General features: G+C 42.2%; 1 protein-coding gene across 1 annotated transcript in view; it reads right to left on the bottom strand.

Annotated features, from left to right (window-relative positions):
• The window catches only part of CTNND2 (catenin delta 2), an 841,098-nt gene that overhangs the window by 376,627 nt on the left and 437,037 nt on the right, over window positions 1–27,434 (bottom strand). The window contains exons 6-7 of the mRNA XM_053657171.1: window positions 19,721–19,893; window positions 6,047–6,611 (exon numbers count right to left, since the gene is read on the bottom strand). Of these exons, the coding sequence (XP_053513146.1) occupies window positions 6,047–6,611; window positions 19,721–19,893 (738 nt within the window). The remainder of the gene's footprint in view (window positions 1–6,046; window positions 6,612–19,720; window positions 19,894–27,434) is intronic.

Here is a 27,434-nt window from a genome sequence, read left to right as displayed (position 1 = left end):
ATTCACAAGAACCGACCAAGTGTTTTTGTTCTGCATGCAAAGCTCACCTTCAGGAAACGCAGTTTAAAGAAGCCGGTGGTCAGGTATCCTGTTGCATTTTGACTCTATCTCAAGTGAGGGGTATTAACCAAACCAGCTCATTATCTGAGGAGGCTTCATGTTTCCTTTGAGAACCTGACAGCAGAGATCAGAATGCTTTTATCTAGGATTAGGCTTTTTTTTTTCCCTTTCTTATAGCAGGTGTACCTGGAAGCATTAGCAGGTCAGGGAATGGATTGGAAATCTCCAAATATGTGAAATGTGAGGTTTATAGCATGCAGTCCTCTCAAAATACTGGGTTTTATGTCCATCTGGCAGGGGGACAAGGTGGACATGCCTTGACTAAGTTCCTCTCCACGTTAGTCAGTTTTTTTTGCTGCAATTGTTGGTTAAGGATCTACATTTAATCCAATTCACTTTTGCCTCAAAATATGCTTGTGATGTTTGACTTAACTTGAATACATATTTACAACTCAGATTTCTATTTTTAACAGGATTAATTATGCTCAAAAACAGAACATGGAAGGATTATCTTATCTTCCTTACAAAAGTGAACAATAATTGGTAATATAAAGTCATTCCGTAGAATGTTGACAAGTTTTTGAGATATTCTTGCTTTCTTTAAAATCTTTAGTCATTTACAAAAGTTGAAACCTTGTGTTTCCTTTTTATATTCCTGCCATTTTCTTCAATAACATAAAAATATGCTACCCATACCCAAATACTGTATATATTTAAGAGTCTAGAGAAACTTAACACAAAGTTGTCTGCATTCAAATCACATCTCTTTCATTCTGGCCATGTGACTTTGGGCAACAAAATTATCGTTGACAAGCCTCAATTTCTGAATCTATAGCATGGTTGTGAAAATTGTACCTAACACACTATGTTGCTGGAGAGGAAGAGATACAGTTTGCCAAGTGTCAGGCAGAATGCCTGGCATTTGCAAATGCTTTATACCACAATATGTTATTTTTAAACCTAATCTTATTCATCATGAATAAAATGAACACATTTAACTTTTAAATGATAAAAAATAAAATTAAGCAACCTATCTTTCAGGAGAAAAATGTCAAAACTACTTATATCATTTATTTAGCCTTCTTCCTGTACTACTTACGAGTGATCATTTTTGAATTGTCTCATAAGTGGGTGACAGTTTTAATAACTAGGTCTGGGAGAAGGCAAGGACTTTTCCAGTGGCTTCCTAGCTGTTTCTCTGCCTACTTTTCCATTGAAAATCCCTTCTCCGCACAGCCCCCCAGAATGAAGTTTCTAGCATGTCAACATGATCAGGTGAGCCTTCAGCTGGAAGGATGCAAGTACAAGCTCTTTGTCACTCCCTTATCCCCACCCCCATCCCCACCCCATCACTCATTTCTGCCTCAGGAAAGCCTGGTATGCTGGTCATGTGCACCCCTGCCCACACCCCATCTCACCACACCCCTACTCTACTCGTTGACTTGTTCCAGCTCCCATTTCTTACTAGTTCCATCTGTACTGCTTAGCTCTGCTGGGGCCATTGCCGCTAGGAAGCATTCACAGCGCATGGCCGATCTCCACTGTTTACATGCCCCTTGGGTAGCTCCCACAGAACCAACTTGTCTCACCCGGGCACTGGACTGCACATTGTCCATGCTTCTATCCGTCACCAGTGAGGTCTTCTGAGGGCAAGGATCACCCCTCACTCCTCTTTGTATGCCCAACACAGGGACTGACGTGGTTTGGGACTCAAAGAACATATTTTGTGTCTAAAGTCAAAACAAATGACTTCCTTACACATCCGAATTAGTGTGATAGGGATTATTTGGTAATACGAGTTAACTTTTACTGAGCCAGCCAATGTACTAGTATTTTATATACATTTCCTTCTTTATGTCTGAAATTAGGAGAGTAGATAAGTATTATTGTGAAAACCTACATGAGGAAACCACTTCAAGCGGACAAGTCAGGGACCTCCAACAAGGAGAGCTGGGGTTCCACTCAGGCACCAAACTCCAGTGAGAGGAGACACAATTTAAAAAAAGAAAGATAATATTCTAAGAAATCTTTGGAGTCTCATGACTTAGCATCTAAGAAATCATACTGCTGTTCTAGGTGTCATTCAAGGCGTGGTGTTTTCCCAGAGAGGTGGGACACTCTCTGGGACACTCAGATCGCTGGCCAACTTTAGACTTGCTCCTCACCAAGTGTCTGCACAACTGATGACCTGCTGTCCTCACACAGAACTTTTCAAAGTTTGGAAACACTTGTAGCTACACAACAACCACTTCTTGAAACTGTGCATGTTCACGGCCTCTAGTTTTTCTCTCAGTCTCTCTTGGACCCTCCCTTCCAGTAAGGTTTTACCACTACCCTCCGCTGAAACTATTTCAATGTCGCCAGTGAGTGCTCTCCACTAAACAAATGCCATCAAACAGTCTTCCTTTGTCTTGACTTTTTAATCGTGCTGGACACAGTTTATCAATCTACCTTAATGTAAGCTGTGCTCTCGGCTTCTCAGAAATGACACTGACCTATGCTTCTGGCTTATCTGTTTCTTGGGCTGGTGCCTTCTCAACTACCAGACTTCCACATTTGTGGGAAGCACCAGGGCTCACCAGGAGATGATCTCCCAATACTTACTTCCTTGGTAATTTCTTCTAGACTCGTGCCCTTACATGCCTCTACCTGGGGATGACTTCCTAATTTTTATCTCCAGCCTGAGCTCCCCTGAACTGACTTACATATCCAGCTGTGTATTTCACATATGCACTTTGATGCGACAGATGCCACATGTCCAAATCCAAGATCTCAATATTAATCATTGTCCCCAAACCCAACCAGATCCCTTTCTAGCACACCCCATATCATCAGTCAGTGATGACTCCATTCTTCTGGTTGTTGGGTGGGTGACATCCTTGAGTCCTCTTTATTTTATCATCATTTCCCAGTCCAGATAAAATCCAGTCAGCTCTACCATATATACATCCAGAATTAAACTACTTTTCATGATGTATCATGCCACCATCCTGGCCCATGCCGTAAATCATCTGTAGCTTAGATTACTGCAATAACCTTCCAACTTATGTTTTCGCCCTTGACCCCCTACAGTGTTTCTCCACACAGCACGCAGGCTGAGGCTGTTAGAAGTTAAGTCAGATTGTATCACTCCTGTGCTGAAATCTTCAATGGTTCCCATAGATTTGGCACAGCCAGTGTCCCCAAGTCCTCATCAAGACTTACAAGACGCTCCCTCACTGGTCACTTCACTGACCTCATGTCATTTCTTTTTCCTCTTTCTCTCTGACTCACCTGCAATGGTGTCCTTGCAGTTCTGTGCACATCTCAAATACATCTCAACTTACCAGCCTTGCACTTGTGGTTCCTTCTTTTCAGAACACCTTTCCCTAGATGTCCACATGGCCAGCTCCCTGATTCCCTGATGACTGATCCAAAGTTACCTCCCAGTTAGAGCTTTCCCTGGCCACTCTATCAAAAGTGTTTACCCTGATGATTTTCTGTCTTCTCCATTTGAAACCAGGCCAGAGATACTGGTGAATATTGATTGTTCCTGTATCCCTAAGCTCTAAATCAGTGCCAGTGAATCCGAGGTGCTTAATCAACAACTATTAAATGAATTAATTCATTTAAAAGTGAAAGTCACTACCTATCTCCTATTCACGCACCCTAGTTATTAGTGACAAATCTCCAAAATCACAGCCTTGAAAATCCAAAAGCTGTTTTTCAGTCCTGACTTTATCTGTATTTTCAACTAGTAAACCAGGTGGCCCCCAAGTTGATGGTGCCTGGAATGGCAACACACTCCCAGATTTAGGTGGAAAGAAAGCCAAGGAGCCCCAATATTCCTGATCTCCCACAGACCCTAGCGTCTGTGCCCACGCCCTTCCTGGGCCACAGTTCTCATTTCTAAATGGGGCATACGAAGCATTTATATGGAGTTATAAAATAAAGGGTAGGGGGAAAAGTAGATTTGCAGTTGTTCATATGGGAAATAATACAATAATTAATAATAATACAAGCATAAGCTGTTTCACCTCCTTACAACTGTAAACACACCTTTGCCCCACCCTGGATTTTAGACTCAAAAACTGCCAGCAGCAATCTGCATGAAAAGAATCTTAAATGAATATTTAAATGCGTGAATTTTAAACAAAATAATTCAAATATTAAAAGTGTTCATTGTCACTCTAAAATTAAAAATTTTATTCAATGGCAAGTTGATTTTTTTCACCAGGGGGCAAAAAAATGAAATATGGTCAGAGGATTTAAAGAACAGATGGAAACAGGGATCAAAGTGGAGGCAGAAGGGACTGTGCTGACCAACTGTGGTTCTCTTTCTGGCCAAAGCCGTCTAGTCTACACCGCCCTCCCCCAACACCCATACACACACATATCACATCAAACCCTCAGAAACACCCATTTCAGATACTAGAGTGCAAGCAGTTTCCACAACATATCTACTTTCATGACCTGTTCCTAATAAATTCAGTGTTATAAGGAGATGTGGGGTTCTGTCTCAGCTCCAATGGCACACCCACCCTCTCTCTCCCAGATTGGCACTACCGATTTTTACTAAAATGATGCAGTGGAACATGCACAGGTTTAGCAGTGGGACAAAGAGCTGAAAACTAAGACTCCTGGTTCTGTCCCCAGTCTGTGTCAGTGACGAAATGACATTGGCAAGTCACCTGGACTCTCTGGGATCAGTTTCCTCTTTTGTGCAGTGGCTGGAAAAGTGTCACGGTGCTTTACTATCCCACAAGCTCCACCTGTTCCCCATTCTTTGACATGATCTTGTAATTTGTAAACTCATCAAACAAAGTTTCCACACATGTTTCCCAACCCTCTCTTTCAACCAGAATGCCTCTCAGTCCTTTCCTTACAGATACTTTGGAACCAGTACCAGGGTGGCATTAATAACGATCTACCTCAAAAATTCTCTTAAAGACAAAGTGAATGAGAGAGAACACTGTGTTCATTTCAGTAAACACACCTAGCGTAACTTGGGGGCAACAGAGTTCCAGCCTGCACCCTGTTGTGTGGGGCAGGTTCCCTCCAGCAAATACTGTGCTGAATGAAAGAGATGAACCCTTGAACCCTCACCTCCAGTGTGCAAGTTCCTTTTTTTATCCTACTTATCTTCACAGTCATCTGTTTATGTCAAAAAAGTAAACCTGTGAGCATGGCATCTGCTACTAGAATGTCACAATTACCTAATACTTTCATAAGAAGAAAAACGTTGCCAATCAATCCGGGATAGTTTTCAGGTGTTTTAGGAGACAGCACATTAGTCTTTCAATCATTGTGTCCTGTGTAGCTGAACCTACGGTACCACCGACCGAGGCACCAGCAGGTTGCTTCTCCCAGCCCCAGTCCAGCCCAGCCCCACCGTAATAAGCAGGTAACAGATCCAAGGCACTTCATTACTGTTACTTTTCCTTCATTGTTCGAATGTACATAAAGTCAATGACAGGTGTGAGGAGTCCTTCACTTTTCTCATTAACTAAATTTAAACAAAATACAATAAATTCCCGTCATAATAAAGTAGTAAAATGTCAAGGCAATTCATGATTGGTTACTTTTTTCACTACTATTGAAAGCTACATTAATTGAATGTCTACTTTGGGGAAAATCCATTACTTTCTTCTACAACTGAGTGTGGTTAACAATATGTAATCATAAATATAGTGATATTTACTTTGGTCTTTTTTCTGGACACAATCAACAGGTCTATGTGATTCTATATTAAATTTGACTTAATTTTACTAATGTCAGTCTTCTGATGGGGGAGGAATTAGAGTTTGAGGGACTGCATTACTTTTAAGAAGGAAGTGGTATATTTTAGTTTGGACACTAACATGTCCTGCAGATGCTGGACCCTGGCCCACAGACAAGCCCAGCCCGAGTTTTGCTCAAGCCCAGCTGTTGCCTCCAGCCAGCCCCCCACAACGCGCCCAGGTGCCCCCGTGGCGGAGCCAGGGAAGGTGGGCAGCGAGCCGTTTACCTGCCAGGCTGCCCGGCCTCTGGAGGGTGGCGGTTGCATACAACTCCTGCGAGTGCTTGCTGTACTGCTCGGACGCGTGGACCAGGCGCTTGGTGGGCGACAGGGTGGCGTAAGTGCCGATGGTGGAGCTCAGCTGGTGGATGGGCGAGGAGGAGATGGTGGACTGCACGGTGGGGGGCGAGGTCACGCGGATCGGGGACAGGCCGGCCGAGGACACGACGATGTTGATGGGCGAGCTGGTGCTGTAGGACTTGGCCAGGCGGCTGGGAGACTGCTTGGGCGAGGAGCCGCGCGGCGCGGCGTAGGCGGCGCCCTCGGGGGCTGAGCCTCCGCGCTGCAGCTTGGTGGGCGAGCCGCCCTGCGAGGCGGCCAGCGGGGAGCCCCCGCGTGGCGGCGCGGGCAGCGTGGAGCTAGAGTAGTAGAGCGCCGCGGCGGCGGCGGCGGGCGGCGCGTCGGGCAGGTGGAAGGCGCTGCCCAGGCTGGGCGCGAACGGCTCCCGCGGCGGCGGTGGCGGCGGCGGCGCGGGCTCGGGCCCTGGCAGGTGCCCCGCTCGGCTCGTGGTGCCCTGTGCGCGGGAGAGCAGAGAACACGCGCGTTTAGCCGGGGGAAGCACAGCGCCCCGCCCGCCCAGCGCGGGCCCCGCCCGGCGAGGGAGGGAAACCGGGCGCTCCGCCGGCGGAGCGCGCAACGGCGCGTGGGATCCAGACGGAGGTGCCCCTTCAGCTTCTCAGGCAGGTGTTTCTGGGGAAGAAAAAAACCGACTAGCAAAGACCGCCTGACAGTGGGATGGGCATCACGTCTGGAAAATGGGACAGTATTCTGCTTACATAGCTAGGGTGTTTCTGGAATAGCAGAGGCATCCCATCAGTCGCAGAAAGATTTTAAAAGGCCACCCGGCAGGGCCACCTCGATCTACTTGATAGCAATCACGATCTGCTGGTTTTAATAAGTAATCCAGATATTAAATCGTTCCCCTCTGCCCCCACAGTCAGGTCGCTGGATACAGTTTCTACCTCCAAAATTGGCCAAGCTGCAAGAATTAACATACTTCCTAGAGTTTATTCCATGCTATTGTTCCGCTGATTCTGCTTTTTGGAGCAAAAAAGTGAAAAGGAGGGGAAAATACCGCTTTGGAATAAATATATGTGGTCTTTCAGTGTTATTCTTTTAAAAAGAATTTCTAGAGGGAATCGGAGTAGTTGTAAGTGAAAAGACTTAAAAAGCTTCCCTCTTCTAGATTTTAATGCTGGGCTCCAAATCTCCCAGCTTCTCTTTCTTTAGCTGGCTTTTAAGAGCCCCCTGCAGCTGTGTCTTCCAATTGAAAGCCAGTTGCCTCTCATTTATTTACAAGAACACAGAAGACAACAAGGGCCGGGGCGGAGACAGTTGGAGGGGAAGCACTGTCCTTGAATCATATCCAGAGACAAATTTGCATTCCAGTGAAAACACTACATTGTCAGCCTCTTCTGGGAAGGAGATCTGGGATCTCCCAGGCTTTCCCAGAGGAGCAGAAGGGTTTTTGAGAGCAGAATGGTGTGGAAAGGGGTAGGATTAGACTCAGAAACAGAGACGTGGGGAAGGAAGGTTTGGAGATGAGGGATGGGAATTGGGTGGGGAGGAGGAAGCTGATGCGATGAAGGGAATGGGGAGAGAGACTGAACAGATGCTATCCATTAAAAGTTTCAATTATGCCTCTCCACCCATTTTAGAATGGCAATTGGCAAATAACAGACTGGGCACTTTCATCCGCACACCCACAGCATTCCAAATTTTATCTGGGATGTCAGGTTCATGTGAAAATCTGAGGGAGTTAATTGAGTAGCGTCACAATCCTCTGCTCAGAGCAGCCTGGAAAGACAGGGGCTCAAACTGTTGAAAGACATTCTCCATGTGAGGGGTGTCTGTATATTTATTTATATGTAATGTACCTATTTTATATATTTGCATGTGTGTAAGTATCTCTCCCTCTTCTCCTTTCTCCCTCTTCACCGCCCCCGCCAAAGATTCTCTCCTTGACCAAACTCTGAGGGTCAGGCCCCTTTGAACTGTGGTGAACTAGGCCCTGATTTTTAGACTTCCGTGTTTATCTCTGCACTGTACAGTTTTAGCAAGACTCCTGCTAAGTGCATTCAGCCAGATACCCCACCCCTCATGTCTAATCACCCTCTGTATCTAATGGAGTTCCTCATCTGCCACCATCCCTCTCTCCCTGAGGTCTCATCACCAGGTCTCCCTTCAGCAAGAGTCCCGAGAGGTCCCTGTACAGAGACCCCTTCGTCCCGATGTCTCCTCTTAGTAATGTTTTGGCCACTGACCGCATCCTGGTCCTCAGATATAAATTCCCACTTTTGGTTGTTGTATTTGGAATTGAGCCCATTCTTTACTGAGGTCTCTTTTTTCTCCCTATTGCAATGTTTATTTCTGAATAAAATCTGTATTTACCAGTTCACTGTTCAGTTCTAGTTCTCCTCTAACACCGAAGAGCAATTATTCTGAGTTTAATATTAGGAGGGAAAGTAAATGTAAGCTCCATGATTTATTCAATGATGTGCCTCCAGAAACTAAAGCAAAACCTGATTCATAGCAGGGATGCCAAGAGTGTTTACAGAATGAATGAACAGAATTGTTAATAAAGCTTGTCCCAAGTCTTTGGCAATGAGGGGTGTGTGTGTGCGTGTGTGCGCACGCGCATGCGTGGAGAATGGTGGAGAAAATGTGCAGAACCGCTAAGCTTACCCTGAACTCCAGAGACATATCCCAGCAGCTTCTAGAGTCCTGGGAGTGCTTGGATCCAATTTTGCTTTCCTCCTGATAGAAGTTCTGAGCATGAAATGTACAAACTGGGCTTCTCAAACTGGCTGCATGTTATAATCATCAGGGGAGCTTTTGAAAAAGTCTCAGTATCCATGCTGTACATTAGCCATTTAACTCAGAATCTCTGGAGGTGAAACTCAACCGCCAGGCTTTTGGAAGCTCACCAGGTGATTCCAATGTGCAAACGAATGTGAGAACGAGTTATCCCTAGAGCAGTGGTTTTCCAAATGTGGTCGGTTGTTCCAGCAGGTAGCATTCAGACCATCAGCAGCATCACCCCACCTTTACTAAGTCACTAACTCTGAGGGAGGAGCCTGCATGTGTTTTAATAAGTTTTCAGGGGTTTATGGTGCTCTCTAAAGTATGCAAGCCACTGACCTAGAAGAGATGGAGACTCAGGGGCCTGGGGTGGGCCCGAGCACCTGCATTTCTAACAGTCTCTGAGGGAGGCAGATGCTGCTGGTGTGAGAACCACTTGCTAAGGTACAATAGTCACCTCCTTCCTTCACTTTCCTCTGCAGCTCTCCTGGGACCTGAGAAACGTTAATCAGCACAGAACCCAGCTGGCACGAGACAGAAAAGCCTGGGACCGGAACTTCTGTAAAGTCCTGTCACAGGAGTACAAGGAGAAAGAATCCTAGAGGGTATACGGAGAACCCCCTGCTTACAAGAGAACAAACACTTTTTCTTATGGTTTGCATATGCAATATTAATAACCCTAGAAGACATTAATGATGCTATTACCAAGTAGTGTAATTCCTAGTAAAATAAACGCTTAAGTATTTAAAATAAGTACTAAAATATACCGATATTATATACTATTTTAATATTTAAATTGAAATGTTAGAATGACACGGATCCTCGGGAAACCTTGAATAAATTTTGCAAATGCTTCTCTTTTCATTGGTTGGAACTTCCAGTCTCAGGAATGCTAACTCTGCTGAATTCTAGTGTCTAATAAGGCTTGTTAAATGGTCCCAAATCTCCCGAAGTTTGAAAACTGCCACACTAGCTCCAGCTATTTTGACAGGCAACAGCAACCAATGAAACATATTTCTAAATATTGTAACATCTTGGTGAAATTTGACCAATAATATTTTACGTGAAAAGAGAAACACATAACCAATGACATTTTATATAGTCTTTCAGAATGATTGTCCACGGGGAAGCGTTTAAGATATTCACTGTCTAACATAGTAGCCCGCAGACACAGTGGCCTGTTGGGCACTTGAAATGGGCACTGGGGTTTAACGCGCCCAGTCTGATCTCACCCAATTTGAATGGGGTTGAATTTATATAGGCAAACGCAGCTAGTGGCCACCCGACTGGACAGAATAGTCGCATAAGGCCTTCTGCAGTTTACAATAAATAATCCAGGGAAATCATACTCCATTTGATGTCCTATGGGGCAGTAAGTGTCTAAAAATGGTTCTTGGGCTAAACTGAGAAATATGTTTTTAGTGTCAGTTAGACAAACCAGTAGTCTTTTGGGAGCTTGTTTCATTCTTGTGTTTATGGTTTTTTCCATTAAGTGATTTTGTTGAATGATTCTCTGCCATTTAGGGACAGGAGAGTCTCCACCTAAGCCTCCTGCACACTTCATAGGATGGCTTCTTACTGCCGCGGCCAATGGACTGAACACAGTGTAAACTCACTTTAGCACACACAGAATTTCATCCACTTTACTGTCATGGAATCTCAAAGTGTGTTAATACTATAGAACTGTAAATCCAATTTTAAAGTTAGAATTGCAAAATTTCACTTAAAAAAAAACAGACTAGCACACCCTTCTTCCCTAAGTATATTTGGAAATGTGTGTGTGTACAAACAATGACAATTGAAATAATATTTTCATTGATGATGACACCTTTAAAAGAAAAAGAAAAATATGAGAAATTTTCAATCTGTTTGGAGAAGATTGGGCCCTGATACCGTCCTGGATCTCAGGATGGGCTTTTGACAGGACCAGCTCCTGCCGGTGTTTTTATTTCCAGCCCTTTGAAGGCCTGCTTTGTGCATCAGGCCCCCCTCTCCAGAGTGGGGGGGGGGGTCTGTCTATGGAAAGTTGACAAGCAGAACACTGTCAGGTGGGTGCTCAGACTGAAGAGCCCCTGGCAGGCCGAGTTTTGTGCACATCAAATGTCATTCCTTCCTTGCTTCCCATTATGGGAAATTCATCGAGACAAAAAAGAAAAATACTACTTCCAATTTCTATGGATGCCTTATGTAGATTATATCTAAATTTTTAAAAAATGTAGGAATTGTGTTTTAATGAGACACAAGCAATATACATAACTCCACAAAACACTGATAAATTAAATATTCCATCTGCATTATAGTTTACATATAAGTTTCAGATAGATCAGATTTAGGATACACTACCATTGTGATTTTTATATTGTATGTTTGTATGTACATACTAGGTACCCTGAGTCCTCCTGTGTACATGTGGAATGCATTTATACCTATTTTATAAAAGTGTTTATGGGCAGGCATATTTTCAAAGTCTAGTGGAAAAAACACTGAAATGGAACTTCAGGCCATATTTACATTATTCCTATTAACTAACAGTTCTCAACTTCCATGCATTAATTCACTCATTAAGTCAATAAACTGTTCATAAGAGCCCGCTATATTCCATGTACAAATAAGGAGATGTCTGTGACGGTCTCCCTGTAATCCTCCTACATGGAGTGTTTCACCTCGACAGTACTTTGGAGATCTATCATTGTTGTATTTTTGTTTGTACAGAAAACTATCTGGCTCTCACTAATGACACTGCTTTTTCTGAGAGTCTGCGCCCCTGAAGTGTTGGCACTCTTGGACCAGAATGTGGCATCAGCTTCCGTACAGAGCTGAGCTGTTTCCAGATCCCTTCATGTTGTATCTTCTGTAAAGGGGGTAGATATGGCATGGGGTGATTGAAACTATTCTTTGAGCTTGAAATCTTACATAATCTTCATTCTTTGGGGATTTGGCAGCGTAGAACACAAACAAAGAAACAAACACAAAACCCCACTGTTTGCAGCCAGTTAACAAGAGCCTTGACGGGCCGGTCTCTGCGGAACCTTGACCTTCAATCATGGGTACGCTGTGTCACTGGGCGGAACTGCATTTTAGAAAGCAGGCCCATGATTTACCATCAGTCCTTGTGAAGGTGCATTTAGACCTGCCAACATTCCTGAAATTGTCAGCCAGGTCCCTAACTATGGGTCATAAGGATATTTTCCCAGAGTGCTAGGCAGCCAGGCCCACAGTGTCAGGAATGGGGACCTAGAGTCCCTGTGGCTTCCCTGGGGGAAGCTTAATGACTTGGGGTAAATAGTTTGTTCCCCATCAGCTATATTCATCACCTGTCAGTTTTTGGAATTACTAGAGATCAGCCAATCTAGTAATTCCCAGTGTCTTCCCTTTGTAGACAGTTCTGGCTGTGGTGACTGAAGTCACTGCTGGGAACAGTGGTTCTGGGAAAATAGCATCCTAAGAGGTGAAGCTGGTGAGCATGTTTCAGAGACAGGCGGAACCACCGGGCCAGGGCCACAGAAGAGCCACAACATGCCAACAAGGCATTGGGTTTGGTGAGGAAGGAATGGGGCTGGGCACTTAAGGGGATGCAAAGGAAGAGAGATAAGTGCTGACGGGGCAGTGGGAAAGTCAAAACAAGGACGGAAGGCTGTTCTTTCCATGAGTTAAAAGGCCTGAGTCCCTTTTAAATACTAAGAAATAATAGCACTTGGCTTTAAGATACCATCTTTGAAGAAATCCACTTCTAAGCCAGAACAAATTGGTAACGTGACTTAGTAATATCACCTACACATGCTGATTAAAATGTCTGAGAATCTGTTGAGCTTTCCTAGGCTAAGATGAGTTAGGCTTGCCCATGAATATGGACAAAGACATTCACTCTCACGACCTGGAAATGAGAAATCACCAACTCCACAATGCTGACTATCTCTCCTAGGCATTGTATGAAATGTCCTGTTAATATGATACAATTAAAAAGTGAGTCTATACCCCCACATAAGTTTTGGGCCCTTGAACTTACTCCCTGAGATGAGACAAATGTGCTTGAACAGTACTGTTATTGCTCCGCAAATTTTACTTCATTTTTGAAATTGCCCTCAGAAGAAATGCCACTCTTTAAAATAACTCCTGGTTCTGTGAGAAATGTTTGATTTTGGAAAGAGCCAAGGAAAATCATCAAGGGCCTTGTCTAGCAATGCCCTTGAGGAGTGCTAGCTTTGGTAAAAACTAATATGAAACAAAGTAAAACGGCAGCCTCTGTGCACAGTTCACACGCTGTTCCTGGAGTCATCGCTGCTGGGATGAGGAAAGAAGGGCTGGGCTTACCTGGTGGTGACATTGTACTGACATTGAAAGTGCCCAGAGTGAGGTAAACTTACATGACTGAAAAACCAAGGCACCTGGAAGGAATTCCTTCCTCTGCTGAGAACATCTCAATTCAAAAGACCATGAGAGCTACAATCTTGGAGGTGATAATGGAGACCACCCTCAACGCTTTCTCTTTGTGTGATGGTTCCAACATCATGAAAAAGGTGGGAGCGAGTGTGAGGGAAACCTTGCAGATCACACTGTCCCTGTCACTGCACTAAATGAAGGGAGTGGCAGATCCATTTTCCCAGGGCCAATAAGTCATCCTGGGCACTGGCTTTCCTTCCCTCTGACCTATCTTTAATAAAAGTATAATTAGAATCCTTATAAATAAGTATTCTGAAAAGCATTATGTATGGCCATTAATAGGGTCTTCCAGTGGAAAGAACATTTAGAAGAAAAAATAAAATGATGGCATAAGTGTCTTAAATAAATTGGTCTCTAATAATATATGAGGAGGGATTTCTTGATGGCAAAGCTTTCTAAAAAACCTGAGCTTTGGCAAAACTACATTACATAAAACTTTTATTTCAGCAAGATGCTCATTTAGTATGACTTCAGTAACTCAAATATTTGCTCAGAACAAGGAATATTATAGTAAAATATACACACAACCCTCCCTGCCACAAAAAAAGGTTTCAATTATTAAAGCCAGATTAAATATGTTTATACTGGAAAGAGAAAAATGGAGAGAGAAGAGTTTAAAGCAGAACAATAAAGAAGGATTTCCAATAGGTAGTCATCTGAACACTCTGTTAAAAACAAATAAACTGCCAATTTCCCACAAATATGCCAAGGAAAGTATATAAAGTGACATGATTTCTCTTATAAATGCTGCAGAAGGTACACATTGTACAGGAAACATATCTCTTCAATTTTGTGTTTTCCAAGTTCATTAGCACCATTTCTCTTTACAAGTCAACAACTTCTGTCATAATTAAGCAAACTGGAGAGATGTCACACTAGTTGTCTGTATAACCCCTATCATTCCACAGTCAATAAGTCAGTGTTTACTGGGGATTTGCTCCTCCTTTGTACTGCGTGGGTTTGTGTCTCTCCACCCACAGAGTTCTTCATTCCCTTGACCTTCATATCTGCCTGATGTGAGAGTGCACCAATCAGCAATATTCCAAACTCAACGAACACATCAGCCTCTGGCAGAAGTGGACAGACAGCATATATATATATATATATATATATATATACACACACACATATTATATATAATTATATATATATATAAAATATGCTTTAGCATAAATGAGAACTTCTAAGGCACAGAAGTCAGTGCAACTTAAAGTATTTAGATAGGCCGGATCAAAAAGAAATGGCAACTTTGCTCCTTGAAAAGCTTATTGCTTTTCTAGAGAGTCCACTCTGGTTCAGTTTTATCTTACAGAACTCTCACACAGTTCTTAACTTCCTGCAGCACGCAGCCATTTCCCTGGGATTATGAATGTGCACATGCTTCGGTTCTGCTGGAGAACAGGAAAGTCATTTAAAAATTTTTAGGTTTCTGTACTACTTTCTTATACCTTTCATATTTTGTTTTTTCAAATGACAAAATACTTGGTGAGATACTTCGTGTTTGGACGTGGGGAGAAAGCGGCATTTTTAGAGGGGCTCCTCTGTGCCAGAAGTTTTACATTCTGCGTTCCACATAATCCTCAAGAAATTGCATGTGAGTGGAAGCACAACAGACAGAGCCTGGAGGACAGCCAGCTCCGTTAACGTCTCCCCACCCACAGACGTTGGCAGTAGGATTATAAAGAATAAAACTGGGGTTGGAGGAACCTGATGAGCACTTGGTGAACCCTGGATCAGTTACTTGGGGCGTGGAGATGAATTTTGGAGGTTTCCACTCTGGCAGCGAGGCAATCTTATGGGAGGAAACAGACTTACATGCAACCCACTGTAGGGCATTATTATATGTGATGTGACAGAACAATGGATATGTCAACATATATGTCAGGCCATGTGGTACATCTGCTTAATATTCCCTACTGGCTCCTCCTTTCAATCTGAGTAAAAGACAAAACCCATAAATGAATGACTGGGTCTCTCATCCCCTTGTGAAACCTGTACCCCATTCTAACAACCCTGACCTCCTTGCAGTTGTCTACACTCCAGGCCGCCTCGTCAGGAGCAAATGCATGGCTGCACAGCTGCCTCCCTCTCCTCATTCCTGTCTTTGCCTAGATGTCACCTTCTCCACAGACCTCCTATGCCACACCCCACACTGCACTCTGAATCCCACTTCCCCTAATCTGCATTCATTTACTCCTGGAAATCACCACCTTCTAACAAATGATGGGATGGACTCCCTGTGTTGATTTTCTAAGGCCCTATCACTGATTCTAGAATAGTTCTTTTAGGACAGGGACCTATTTTCTGTACTATTCAATCCCAAACAGATACATCAGCTCATGGCATACAGCAGGTACACAATAAACATCCTGAATGCTTTAAAGAATAACCCAAATGAATAACACAAATGTCAGTGAAAGAATAACTGTATTTTGATTGGGGCACCTCCAAATAGCCACACAAAGGCCAAGGGTGGCTTGCAGGAGGAAGGGAAAGATAGTAACTCAGAGTGTTAGAAACCGGGGCAGAGGGCCCGCAGGGTAGTTGAGCAGAGTGCTGCTGGCAGAAAAAGGAGTAACAAGGCATGGACTCATGCCGCTGCCCAGAACAGCCTTGGGGTCCTTGGGAAAAACCTTCCACTCTCTTACCTCCAGTCCAGCCCCACAAACTCACCCTAGGGTCTCAGGAGAATGACTTGCAAGGGTTTTAGTTAGGGAAATGCACGACAGCTAGTGTTTTATTACGATGTTTATTCAGTCCGGTACAATGGGCAATGTGGGCTATGGACGTATCACCATAGCTTTGGCGGAGAGCTGAGTGTTGATCACTCAAACATTGATTTTGGTAAATAAGCTAGACTTTCAAAAATTGAAATTAGACAATTTGAACATTTGTGATACTGCTTTGAAATTGCATTCCAAAGTGATTTATGAAGGAGATTGAAAATCACTGAGATTGAAAATCACTTGCTTTGTTTTGCAATTACACATTCTCTTTAAGACCAAGAAATGGAATGTTTTTCTGTTGATTATTGACCTTATTAACTTGGTCTGGCCTCTGCAGCCATAATTTGAACATTAACAGCCCATTCTGGAACTCTTTTGACTACAGGATATTCTAAATATTAGCCTCGCCTCGAAGGAATGGGTTTTAACACCAGTCAGAACCACTAGAATAGAGGGATTCCCAAGAAAACCTGATGGAGTTGCTAGGAGAATGGGAATGGGTCTCCCTACCTTTGAGGTAAAATGCTAAGTGCTGAGTGAATATATTGGTTTACTTGTTCAGCGTTTCTCTGACAATTTTGAAGTCCCAGGTCCTATGGGGTGCTCAATAAAACATGCCTTTCATACTGCAGTGCACTAAAGCTGAAAGTAAGTCATGGCACCAATATCTACCGCTAAGCTAAAATAAACAGGATTCAGAGAGTCACCAACAGCCTCACTCCTATTAATGCAGTGAATCAGAACAACCCCTGGTGTGGGGGTTCAGGTTTTATCCTACCCATCCGCCAGGTAAGTGAGCATGGCCAATAACCTTTGCCTCCAACTTGTCACCTCGAACACGCACATTCATCAATGTCTTCAAACTAGAACCCTGATGACTTCCAATTCAGTGCTCTGATGGGTTTACAACTTAGCTATGCTTTCTGATTAAACTTTAAAGCAGACTTTCAACGTGAGGCCCAATCTTGTCATTGTAAAGCTTCTACTGTTTTACTCCCACCACATTCAGTGGGTGACCGAACCGACTCGGACCAGGGAAACCCTGGCAACACGGAAGCAGATGCATCGCTGCCTTGCTTGTCCACATTTATACTCCTCTTAAGAGGTTCAAACAAACTCTGGATTTATTTAACTGAGTGGGAAATATATAAAATAAAACTATGAAACACTCTCTCCTAGAATGATCAGATTTCAATCCAGTCAAGATTCTGTTCCTATTCTTACTGATGCTGCCGGAGGAAAATGGTGTGAGACAACTCTAAATGTAGTGTGACCTTGAGTTTCCAGGCCTTAAAAATGTAGGTAGTAATATACCCTTTTGGGGGGATTAAATAAGAGGATGTGTGTAAAACATATTGTTTCTAGGTTCTTAATGAGTGCTATCTATTAATTTTATAAGAAAGCTTTGATTTAACAGCTAGTTATTGCATAGCTCTGTGTAAATGGGATTACAAGATGCTCACACTAAGCTGATGAGTTAATTGATTTTTCATGTTATATTGATGTTTCCCTTTTCCACGATGCTCAATTATATGAAAATACTGATTTTTTTTACTTGATTCAGTATTTTCAACTTAAATTATATGGGTCTTAGATATTTAAGAAAAAAAAAGCCCAGCACAGGTAATAAATGAGCTCAGGATAAAAATGAAATAAGGCAGAACTTTATTGTTTTACTAGTTACATGTCTTAGAAAGGAAAGTTCATAGCTTTCAGAAGTTAATTTGAGTATAAAAATGGGCCCCATTTCTGAATGCGGCCTCTTACACCTGAGAGTATGGCTGGGTACAAGGGTCAAAAAAGCTGTAACCTGCTTGTTTGCATCCAAAGAATTAAAATATATACATAAAATTTGTACCTAGAAAAAGAAATCATATGGCTTCCATTGCATTTTTGAATAAAACAAAATTCTATTTTAAAAATTCTATAATATTTTCTATATAATAACATCATCTGACATTTTAATGGTATACAAAGTTCATACGTAATAAAATAGTGACTGTTTTTATAAATGATACACAAATGTATATTTGCAAATATGAAATACTTTTTCTAATAAATTAAAACCCATGTTAGATGTCCCTTCATTTCACATTTCTGTGAGGGGGGCATAACAGGCCAGCACTTTGAAGGGCAGAGCGATCCTTGTCGTCTCCCTCCCATCAAGCCTGGCCTCCGAGACCCTGCCCCTCTCAAGCACAGTGCACCTCCATTTCTCCATCCAAACGGAGGAAGCTCCTGAGCTGTGGTCACACACTGAGCCCCGATGAGGGACAGGCCTCTTTTCTCAGAGAGTCCTTTACGTCCCACTCCATTTTTTATCTACAGATCCTAGAGCTCAGCCTCCCGAGGTAAAATTCACAAAGCCGATGATGGACAAAGGTATTGCTGAAAGAACACAACTATACCTTTAATATTTTCCTGGGCAATAACTTAACTTAGTAACAGAAGTAAACTGAAACTTCTCAGCTCTCGCTTCCTGTATGTCCACATCAGCTAAAATGGGCATCTCACAGGGACTATACTATGCCATTCTAACTCACCTTGCCTCCTGCAGACACCTGTCTACAGACATTTCTTGGGGGTCACATGGATGGCAAGGAGCTTCTGATTAACATGAAAATGAACCTCCTCTTAAGTAGCTTTCGGTTTAGTTGGGAAGACTCACGGATGGACAATGACAATAAACTGGTGAAAAGATGGGTTTGGCTGTTAAAGGAGCCACTGGTGGGTAACACGGCAGATGTACTGGCCAATAAATGCACACAGGGTGAATTTAATCTCATCAGCTAAAGAGGATGCTTTTAGAGCTGCAGGTTCTTCGTTTCAGGAGCAAGAAATTAAAACAGCCCATACCCCTTAAAAGAGGTTTAAAATAGCTGAAGACAAGATAGACCTCCAATATATTAACTCTGCTGAGTTGACTGAATATAGCTTAAACTTTAAAGGTATTGAAACAAAAATTATCTACCCACCCATCCATCCACCCACCTGTCAATCTATCACAACACTTACATCTGTGGGAAAAAAATCAGATTAGTAGCCACTTCTAATGGCTACTAATCTGGAACTGGTTTCACTGGCAGCTAACACATTTGTGTGGTGAAACTATAAGAACAAGTAAACAAACACCTTAAAGAAACAACTAAGGGCACATTTCAAAATCACGCTTGACAAAGTATAACCATTCCTGAATTAATCACAATTAGTTCTACACACTTTATTATGCATTTATATTGTGTTTCTTTATATGAATAACCCCATAAATAATAACTTCATGCTTTTTTAAGAGAAAAAACATGGTTCCAGGTGCATGCACAAATCAGAATGTATGCCCTATTTATATCTCACATAGACACAGAAATAGTAATGACACACATTCATGTATTCTCACAGGTAAATATATGCAGTATAAATACAACATGAGCACCTCTCAGATATTCTGAAACAAAACACATTTACAATTCAGTGTTGCTCTATAATGGTATTTTATTATTTACTTTTGTCACTCCCAGCACCAAAGGCATCCTTAGTGAGTTGTGGGACAGGCCACAGAAAGGCAGGAGGGACGGCTGTGGCCTGACACAGCCCTGCTCCCGGCCCACTCCCTGGGACCCCCGACCAACACAGCAGAAGGCCCAGTTCCCACACATACCTGGCTGAAGCTCTGGCCTGCACCTCGGGCTTGGGTGCTGCGGGCAGGGAGCTGCGATGGGGCTGTCTCACCCAGGGCCAGGGTCTGGTTGCTATGGTAGCTGGCTGGATACTGGAAGGACCCTTCAGGTTTGGAATTGAGCTGAAGTGCACTCTGGGAGAGCAGGCTGGGCCCTGTGTTGAAAGTCATTTAGAGCAGTAAGTGACAGCCTCAGTGAAGCAGAAATGACATGTATTATTTATTGAGAGTAGCCTAGAATTATCACACGCGCACGATTCCAGCCATCTAGGCTTTGAATTCTGAAAACTAAAATGACCATATAATTTGACTCCGGCTCTTAAATGAGATTTTTTTTGGAGGTTTAGAAGTTCTCAAAAGAGTAGAATTTTTTTTTCAAATGATCTCATCCTGACCTACATAGACACTTCTTCTGAGACAAATTAGTTAATCAAGTAGTTATTTTTGGATCAGACAATATCAGAAACACTTAAAAGTCCACCTTTTAGTACATGTTAATTGCGTTAATATAATTATATCTCCTACTTAATTATCGGGCTGCTGAAATCCTTCAAACCTTCCAATCAGTAACAAATTCTATTGTACAAATAGTGATGTAATACCTCAGCCCCTGAAGGGTTGACAGTGTTTAAAATATTAATAGCTCTTCCTACCATGTGGAATTCACCCTGATCTCACGGGATCTCTGACGGCTGGTAATCTTTGCCATCACAGCTGTGCGCAGCAGGAGAACAAAGACAGGACACAGTGTGACAATCGGCGGTGTTAATGTGGCTGACAGTATAGGTGATGGAGAAGTCGAAAGAAGGGCCTGGCTTTATTGTGTAATTATACTTCGCAAAAGAAATGGTGCTTTATCTTGAATTTTATATAAATGGGATTCTTGTGAGAGTTTGCTTATTTTCTCTTTAAGAAAAAATTCTTCAGCCACATTTCATATTTGCTTTGGGAATTAAAGGTAGCAGAAAGGAGTGGAAGTATACTTGCCATTTTCTACTGTGTGTGTTTGAGAGGACTGGGGTAAGTAGGGTGAGTCGGAGGGAGGAGGACTGGGCAGCACAAGCGTTCCCACGTTATCTTACCCCCTGAACAGAGCTACCTCTTCTGGGATGGAAGGTAATTATATCCACACAGACTATGGCATAATCACTACCCCGTCCTTTATCTTTCTCTTTGGTTGTTTTAGATAATGGCATCATTTCCATGAAGCGTGAGCAAATTTCAAGATCCCTATTTCTTTCTTTTTAAGAATAGAACATGGTTTTTAATTTCAGCCGAGACTGCAGATCTGAGGTGACATAAACCTTATTTTGTGTAAAATAATGTGTCTGCCCTTTAAAAATATTGGCTTCTGTAACTTTTGCCATCTAAGACCCTCCCTTTTCCTGATACCCTGGTAGAAGTTCTAAACGATGCAAAAATACTTTTTCATCATTAGCTTTTGAATAATTAGCCAATTAACGGACATGGGTAAAGGCTTGGTATTTTGGAATCTCTACAGTTTCTGGAAAAATGTCAAGCAGCAAAATAAAAACCTTTCTATCCAGGCCCAATTTCATCATGAAGGGCATAACAAAAGTACAATTGTAATCCTTTTTCTTTTAATTTAGAAAATAGAGTCCCAAGAAAACGCTATATACCAGATGGTGAAGTTTGCAATCGTCTGCAAAAAGTCATTTAATCCATTCTGATAGCATTAGAGGTCTCATCGCCAGCTACGGGATGCCTCTGTGGGGAGCGCGCGGTTTGAGAGCTTCATTCCAGATGCCGGGAACACACTGTCCCCACTGCGGCTGTGGAAACTGTCAGGCAGGGACGCAGAGTCAGCGGGGGTCTCTGAGGCTGAGGGATGGGCAGGCCGAGGTATGGGAGAGGCTCTGGGAGGGAAAGGGGCACCTCTGATGGGGGCAGAGGTGGATGAGGACCAAGTACAAGGAGGAGGAGGAAGAGGTAGGTACTGGGAGGACAGTGACAGATTGTGGCCAAGGGTTTTCTCCTTGGTCCCTATCCTCCCGAAGGTCAACTCAGTGGGAGAGAGTGAGCTATGGTGGCAGAGCTAAAGCCCTTGAAGCTAGTGGTCACCATTCCTCCTGACAATGGCAGGGGAGCTTCCCACTGAGATTTTCTTTGTCTGTGTCTCTCAGGGCACTCTGCCCAGCCCTGCTATGGCCCCTCCCCCATGATAAAGAACCTCCAGGACAAGCAAAGTTGAGGTAGATACAATGGTGCACAGACCTCTGGAATTAAATAATATATTCAATTCCATGTAGAAATTTAACATGATTTATGAAGCAAAAGAGTTGCATTCCTGGTTATTTGCCTTTTAAAAAGGATAAATAACTCCTTTGTGACTTTGTGAGTGTGACTTTACTCTGATGAACTTTATTTTAGATATAGTTAGCAAGTTAAACAATTTTATGACTTCTGAATAGATTCATAAAATTAGCTCTAGAAACCTACAAATGCTTTTCATGTAGGATCCGAAGGCGACAATTGAAACTCTTTTTTAAGAGGAATTTCAATTAAAAGTATGATTTATGTGCTCTTAAAATATACATCTGAAATCATCAGATGTGCTCATCTTTTACCATCAGTCTTATATTTGATCAATATTCAATAAAAAAAAAAGCCCAAATTCTCCATCTCATTACTTTGTTCACACAACTCAAGCGTAAAACCTAGATGTCCTCTGACAGAGGTAATTGCAACAACGAGCAATATATCATAATATTATAGCGATGGCGTATCACCCGACAGGCACGAAGCAGTCAGGACAATGGATAAAATACTGCATGCATTTTAGAATGATTTTTTAATCACTCACTAGGTTTCAAATCATAAGCATTCTATTCACTTCAATTTTAGAAAAGCAGAGATTTATGAGAATATAGGAAAAGTTAATGTTATGGAACAATTATTAATTACTTTATAATAGAAGTAAAATTTCTATTAACTAATACTTGATTAGCTTTACTAACACTATTGTGCATTGAGGTACAAAATACCAAATTTCCAGAGATTTTAAAAGCATGTATTGTTTTGGGCTTTAACTTATGATTTTTTTCCCTCCAAAACTTAGGAGTTTCCATCAAGCCTCCCTTGGGTTAGTGGCAAATTGGGCTTCAGTCCTGAGGACACGACGCACATCTGGGCGATGCAGGTGATGAGGGGAGGAGATGAGGCTGAGACTTGACGTTCCAGCTAGGAATCTGGAAAATGGGATCTCACCTTTAATGCCGTTAACTGCTCCAGAAGAAACTTCAACTGTGAGGAACAGTGGGTCAGAATGTCTTCCGAGGTCACAGAAAGCAGAAGGCACACTCTGGTATGTATGCCTCCAGAACACTGAAGGGTCACAGTGACCTCTTTGACCTTCCTGAACCTTCCCCATTGTGAGACAAGACTAAACTCAGGTATCTACCCACAGTGACTCAGGCCTGTGGGCAAGGAAGAGGAAGTGAAACGATTTTCTGATACATTGATAAGACTCGAGGGAGTGTGTGTGTCCTTGTCCTGATCAAGATGCAGTAACCCCTACTGGACAGAGGGGAGACAGTCTGAGGGACCTGCAGAGATGAGGGCCATGGAATCTGCCGCTGACCCCAGAAAGACACCTGGAGCAAAGCATCTTGCATGTAGCACCAACACCTCGTTATGTATTCAAATATATGAACTGACTGCAGGCCACGGAGCCACCTGTGAGAAAACGGCCCTTGTATATTTTTCCTTACTCTCAGAAGGGGAAGTCGAGGCGTGGAGGACATCAGAGGTCGGCCTGTGTCCCTCACTTGGGAAAACAAAGAGGAGACTTGGGTCCCTGTCTTCTGTCTCCAAGTCCAAAATTGGTTAGCCTTTAACGTCAAAGGTCCCATACACATATCAACATTTTAAGGTTGAAAAGTTCATCCCTACATAGAAGTCGGTTTGTTTGCAGGGGACATCTCACACCTCAGGTTGTGTGACTTCCCACGGAATCTCTCCTTAGCGGTTCCAGGTGGTGACTGAGGGGAGCCTGCCGTCCACCCTCCGTGGGGCACAGGTTCACCTCAGCACGTGGAGGGACTGCCGAGATAATTTTCTGTGTAAGAGTTCAGACTTGCTAATAGGTTGTATTAACACAAACACCCATGTATAGATAGTTTCTTCTTAAATAAATTAGATATTTAGTGTTTTCATGATCACGTGTACTCATTTTGTTTGCACGGTTTAAAAGAGACTTCATCTGGAATCACCCCTTCTTGCCTCTTAGCTGAACACCAGTCCCAGCATACAAGAAACCTTAACTAAACTATACTCTTTACGACAATACAGAAAAGGCCAGAGGCCTACAATGTGGCATTTCCAAGTCGTTATTCAGGTCACAGTCATGCTGATGGAGTCGGTAGGTGTGTATTGGGAAAAAAACCCAGGGCTGGAATTCATCAGTCCCGGGCTCTCGTCCACCCACTCTGGGTCTGTGAAAGCACAGACGGTGATGACAGTGATGATGCTGGTAATGCCAAATAAGCCTTCCCGAGCACTTTCCGAGTCCCAGGGACTGCCCTGGGCACTTGGTGTCTAATCGCCCACTGCAAAGTAACAAGACTGCAGCGAGGAAGGTACTGTCATCCCCATTTATGTCGGCAGACCTGGGGGTGCCACTAGCAGAGACCACCGAGTTGCCGGTGGGTCTTGGTGCCAGCAAGGCAGTCGGGCTTGAGTGTCTGCTCGTAACCACACTTCATCATTCTGTCTCTACAAATTTAATTTCTGCAAATTTGAGCACCTAATGAGATAATAGATGTATAAGTGCTTAAAAAATATAAACTGCTGACAAATGTCAGCTATTAGTATTATTATCTAATTATCTAATTACAGAGCCACATGGTCTAATAACAATAAAGTCTTGATTAGAATCTGTTTGTCCTGAAAACCTATGACAGTACTGTCCCATATGTCACTTACTGCTTTCTTTCAACACCCTGTGAGCTTTCATTTTACACATGAGACAGTCAAGGGTAGAACATTAAAATGGCCTGCTTGAAATGAAAAGCAAAACCTAGCAAAATCCAGTGACAGGAACAAGAGATAAGAAAGACCAAATTCTCTCTGTTCTCTCGGCCTGAAAATCCATTCTCTATCGACCTCAAAAGTCACTATTAAAGTGCTGTTTAAATGTCACTTCTTCCATGCAGCCTACCCTGATGTCTGATTTCCAAGATCAAAGTTCGATTATATGTAAATTAAATTTTAGGACTTAAAGTCATCAGTATTGGAAGCTGAAGCCACAGGAATAAAATAAGATCTCTGAAGGGTAGTTATTAATTTAATCCCAAAGGATTGTTTTACCATTAAAAGAAAAGTGTTATTAACAAGAATGCACTGAAATAAACAACTAGAGAAGTAGGCAATGCCTGGAATCAGTGCTCATGAATATTTTGTGAGTCTGTTAAATCAAGACACTGAGAACAGTGATAAAACCTATACACTGAGACAGGCATGTTGAAGAGTGGACACCTGAGGGTGGCAGCTTTGTTTAGATTTATCTTTGTTAGAAAGTTTAGTAACATTCTTTAACTGCTCTTAGGTTAAATTGCTTCCTTCAAATTGATGTAAAATCTTTATGTAACCCTTGAAAAATAATGCCAACAAGATTCACACACACTGTAATTGACAGAGAATTTGTGTGCATTTTACCCTCTCGCTATCCAATTTTTGTGGAAGGTTAAGAATCATTTGGAGGTTGTTACTTTATTTTAAATGAAAGTAAACTGTTAGAGTAAGATCAAATAAAGAGAAAGGGGGACTCTTTTTATAGAAAGTAATAAGTGAGAATAAAGGAAAGGGGAGATGAAAATTATACATATAACACAAAAGAGCTGTTATTAAGTTACAAAATCAATGAGAAAACCTGCCAATTCTTTGTAAGATTATCAAATTGATTTAAATCAAGCTCAAAGTGCTTTAGCCATATCTAACTACAATTTAATTCTATAAAGTAAAAATATTGACTTCTGTTTAAATTGTACTACCAACAAGTTGCATTTATAGGAGCAGTTTCTTCTTTACGGGTTCTGGATGAACTTGTCAATTTACAAACTTACTTGGAATAAGAATAGTTAGTGGTCCACAATGAGGTGCCACCTCACACCAGTCAGAATGGATATCGTCAGTAAATCAACAAACCACTGCTGGTGAGGATGTGGAGAGAGGGGATCTTTGTGCACTGTTGGTGGTGCAGACTGGCAGCCACTGTGGAACGCAGTATGGAGTTTCTTCAAATAATTAAAAACAGAACTGCCTTATGGCCTAGTGATTCCACTTTTAGGAATTTGTTTGAAGAAACCTGAAATACTAATTGAAAAGACTATCAAAGCATCCCTATGTTCACTGCAGCATGATATACAATAGCCAAGATTTGGAAGCAGCCCAAATGTCCATCAGTGGTTGAGTGGATAAAACCACTACGGTACATTTACACAAGAGAATACTACTCAGCTGCAAAAAAAAAAAAAAAGGAGAAAATTTTACCCTTTGCTACAGCATGAATGGACCTGGCAAACATTATGCTAAGCGAAATAAGCCCACCACACAAAGACAAATACGATATGATTTCATTCATATATTGAAATCTAATAAGCAAAATAGAGACAGACTCATAGATAGAGAGCAGGATGACAACTATGGAGGGTGGTTAGGGGGTGGAGGGATTAAGTAAAAAGAGCCCTGAATGGTGTAGCTCAGTAGACTGTGTGTGGGCTGTGAACCAAAGGGTTGCCAGTTTGATTCCCAGTCAGGGCACATGCCTGGGTTGCGGGCCAGGTCCCCAGTGGAGGCCATGTGAGAGGCAACCATACATCAGTGCTTCTCTCCCTCTCTTTCTCCCTTCCTTCCCCGCTCTCTAAAAATAAATAAATAAAATCTTTAAAAAAATAAGAATTCATGGATGTGGACAACAGTGTGGTGATTGTGGGGGCTGTGAGGGTAGAGATGGAAGCGGTTATAAGGGTGATAAATGGTCATGGAAAGTACAATGAAAATAAATAAATATGTTTTTAAAAAGAATAGCTATTGGTGATAAACTGATTCTTTTCTTCTAATCATCATTAGTAACTTAGAAAGCTCATATGCATGAATTTTGCTGAGGATTTCCCTGAAAATAGTGGTCGAACCATCATCTACCATCCCTAAAATTAACTGAGGGAAATGGCTTGTGATGCAAGGAAACTCAGTGATGTGGTTGTTCTATGGGCAGGTGTGTTTTTAAACTTCATTTCTAAGTCTATTTCCAGAATATCGATTTCATCTGGTCAGCCGCTTTCAACGCATAATGATTTACGTGAAAATTAAAACTGTAATGGTCCCAGGAATACATAAGTACTCATTTAGTTTTTTAAACTGATTTAGATTCAACCAAAGTTACTGGCTTAATTAGTTTGCTTTTCCAAGTTTGAGTGTATAAGGAAAATTGCGCTTTGGTATAAAGCATTCATACTGTGCAATAATTCAGTTCTTTACATCTGTGCACAATGGAAGGATGAGCAAAAACTAAAATTTAAATGTACAACTTTAATTAAAGTGTATAGCTCAAGAATGCTTTTATGCATGGGATTTGACATGACATATATAATCATAGAATTGTATATTTCATAGTTCGTTCCAATCTCTAAGTATTTCCTTATAAAGGTTTACATTCAGATTATTTACCATTAAAAAA

This window comes from Artibeus jamaicensis, unplaced genomic scaffold, assembly GCF_021234435.1.
Source record: "Artibeus jamaicensis isolate MK-2021 breed Jamaican fruit bat unplaced genomic scaffold, CSHL_Jam_final scaffold_369, whole genome shotgun sequence".
Taxonomy (NCBI): Eukaryota; Metazoa; Chordata; class Mammalia; order Chiroptera; family Phyllostomidae; genus Artibeus; species Artibeus jamaicensis.
Note: the sequence above shows the minus strand (reverse complement) of the source record. Positions and strands in the feature narration are given on the sequence as shown.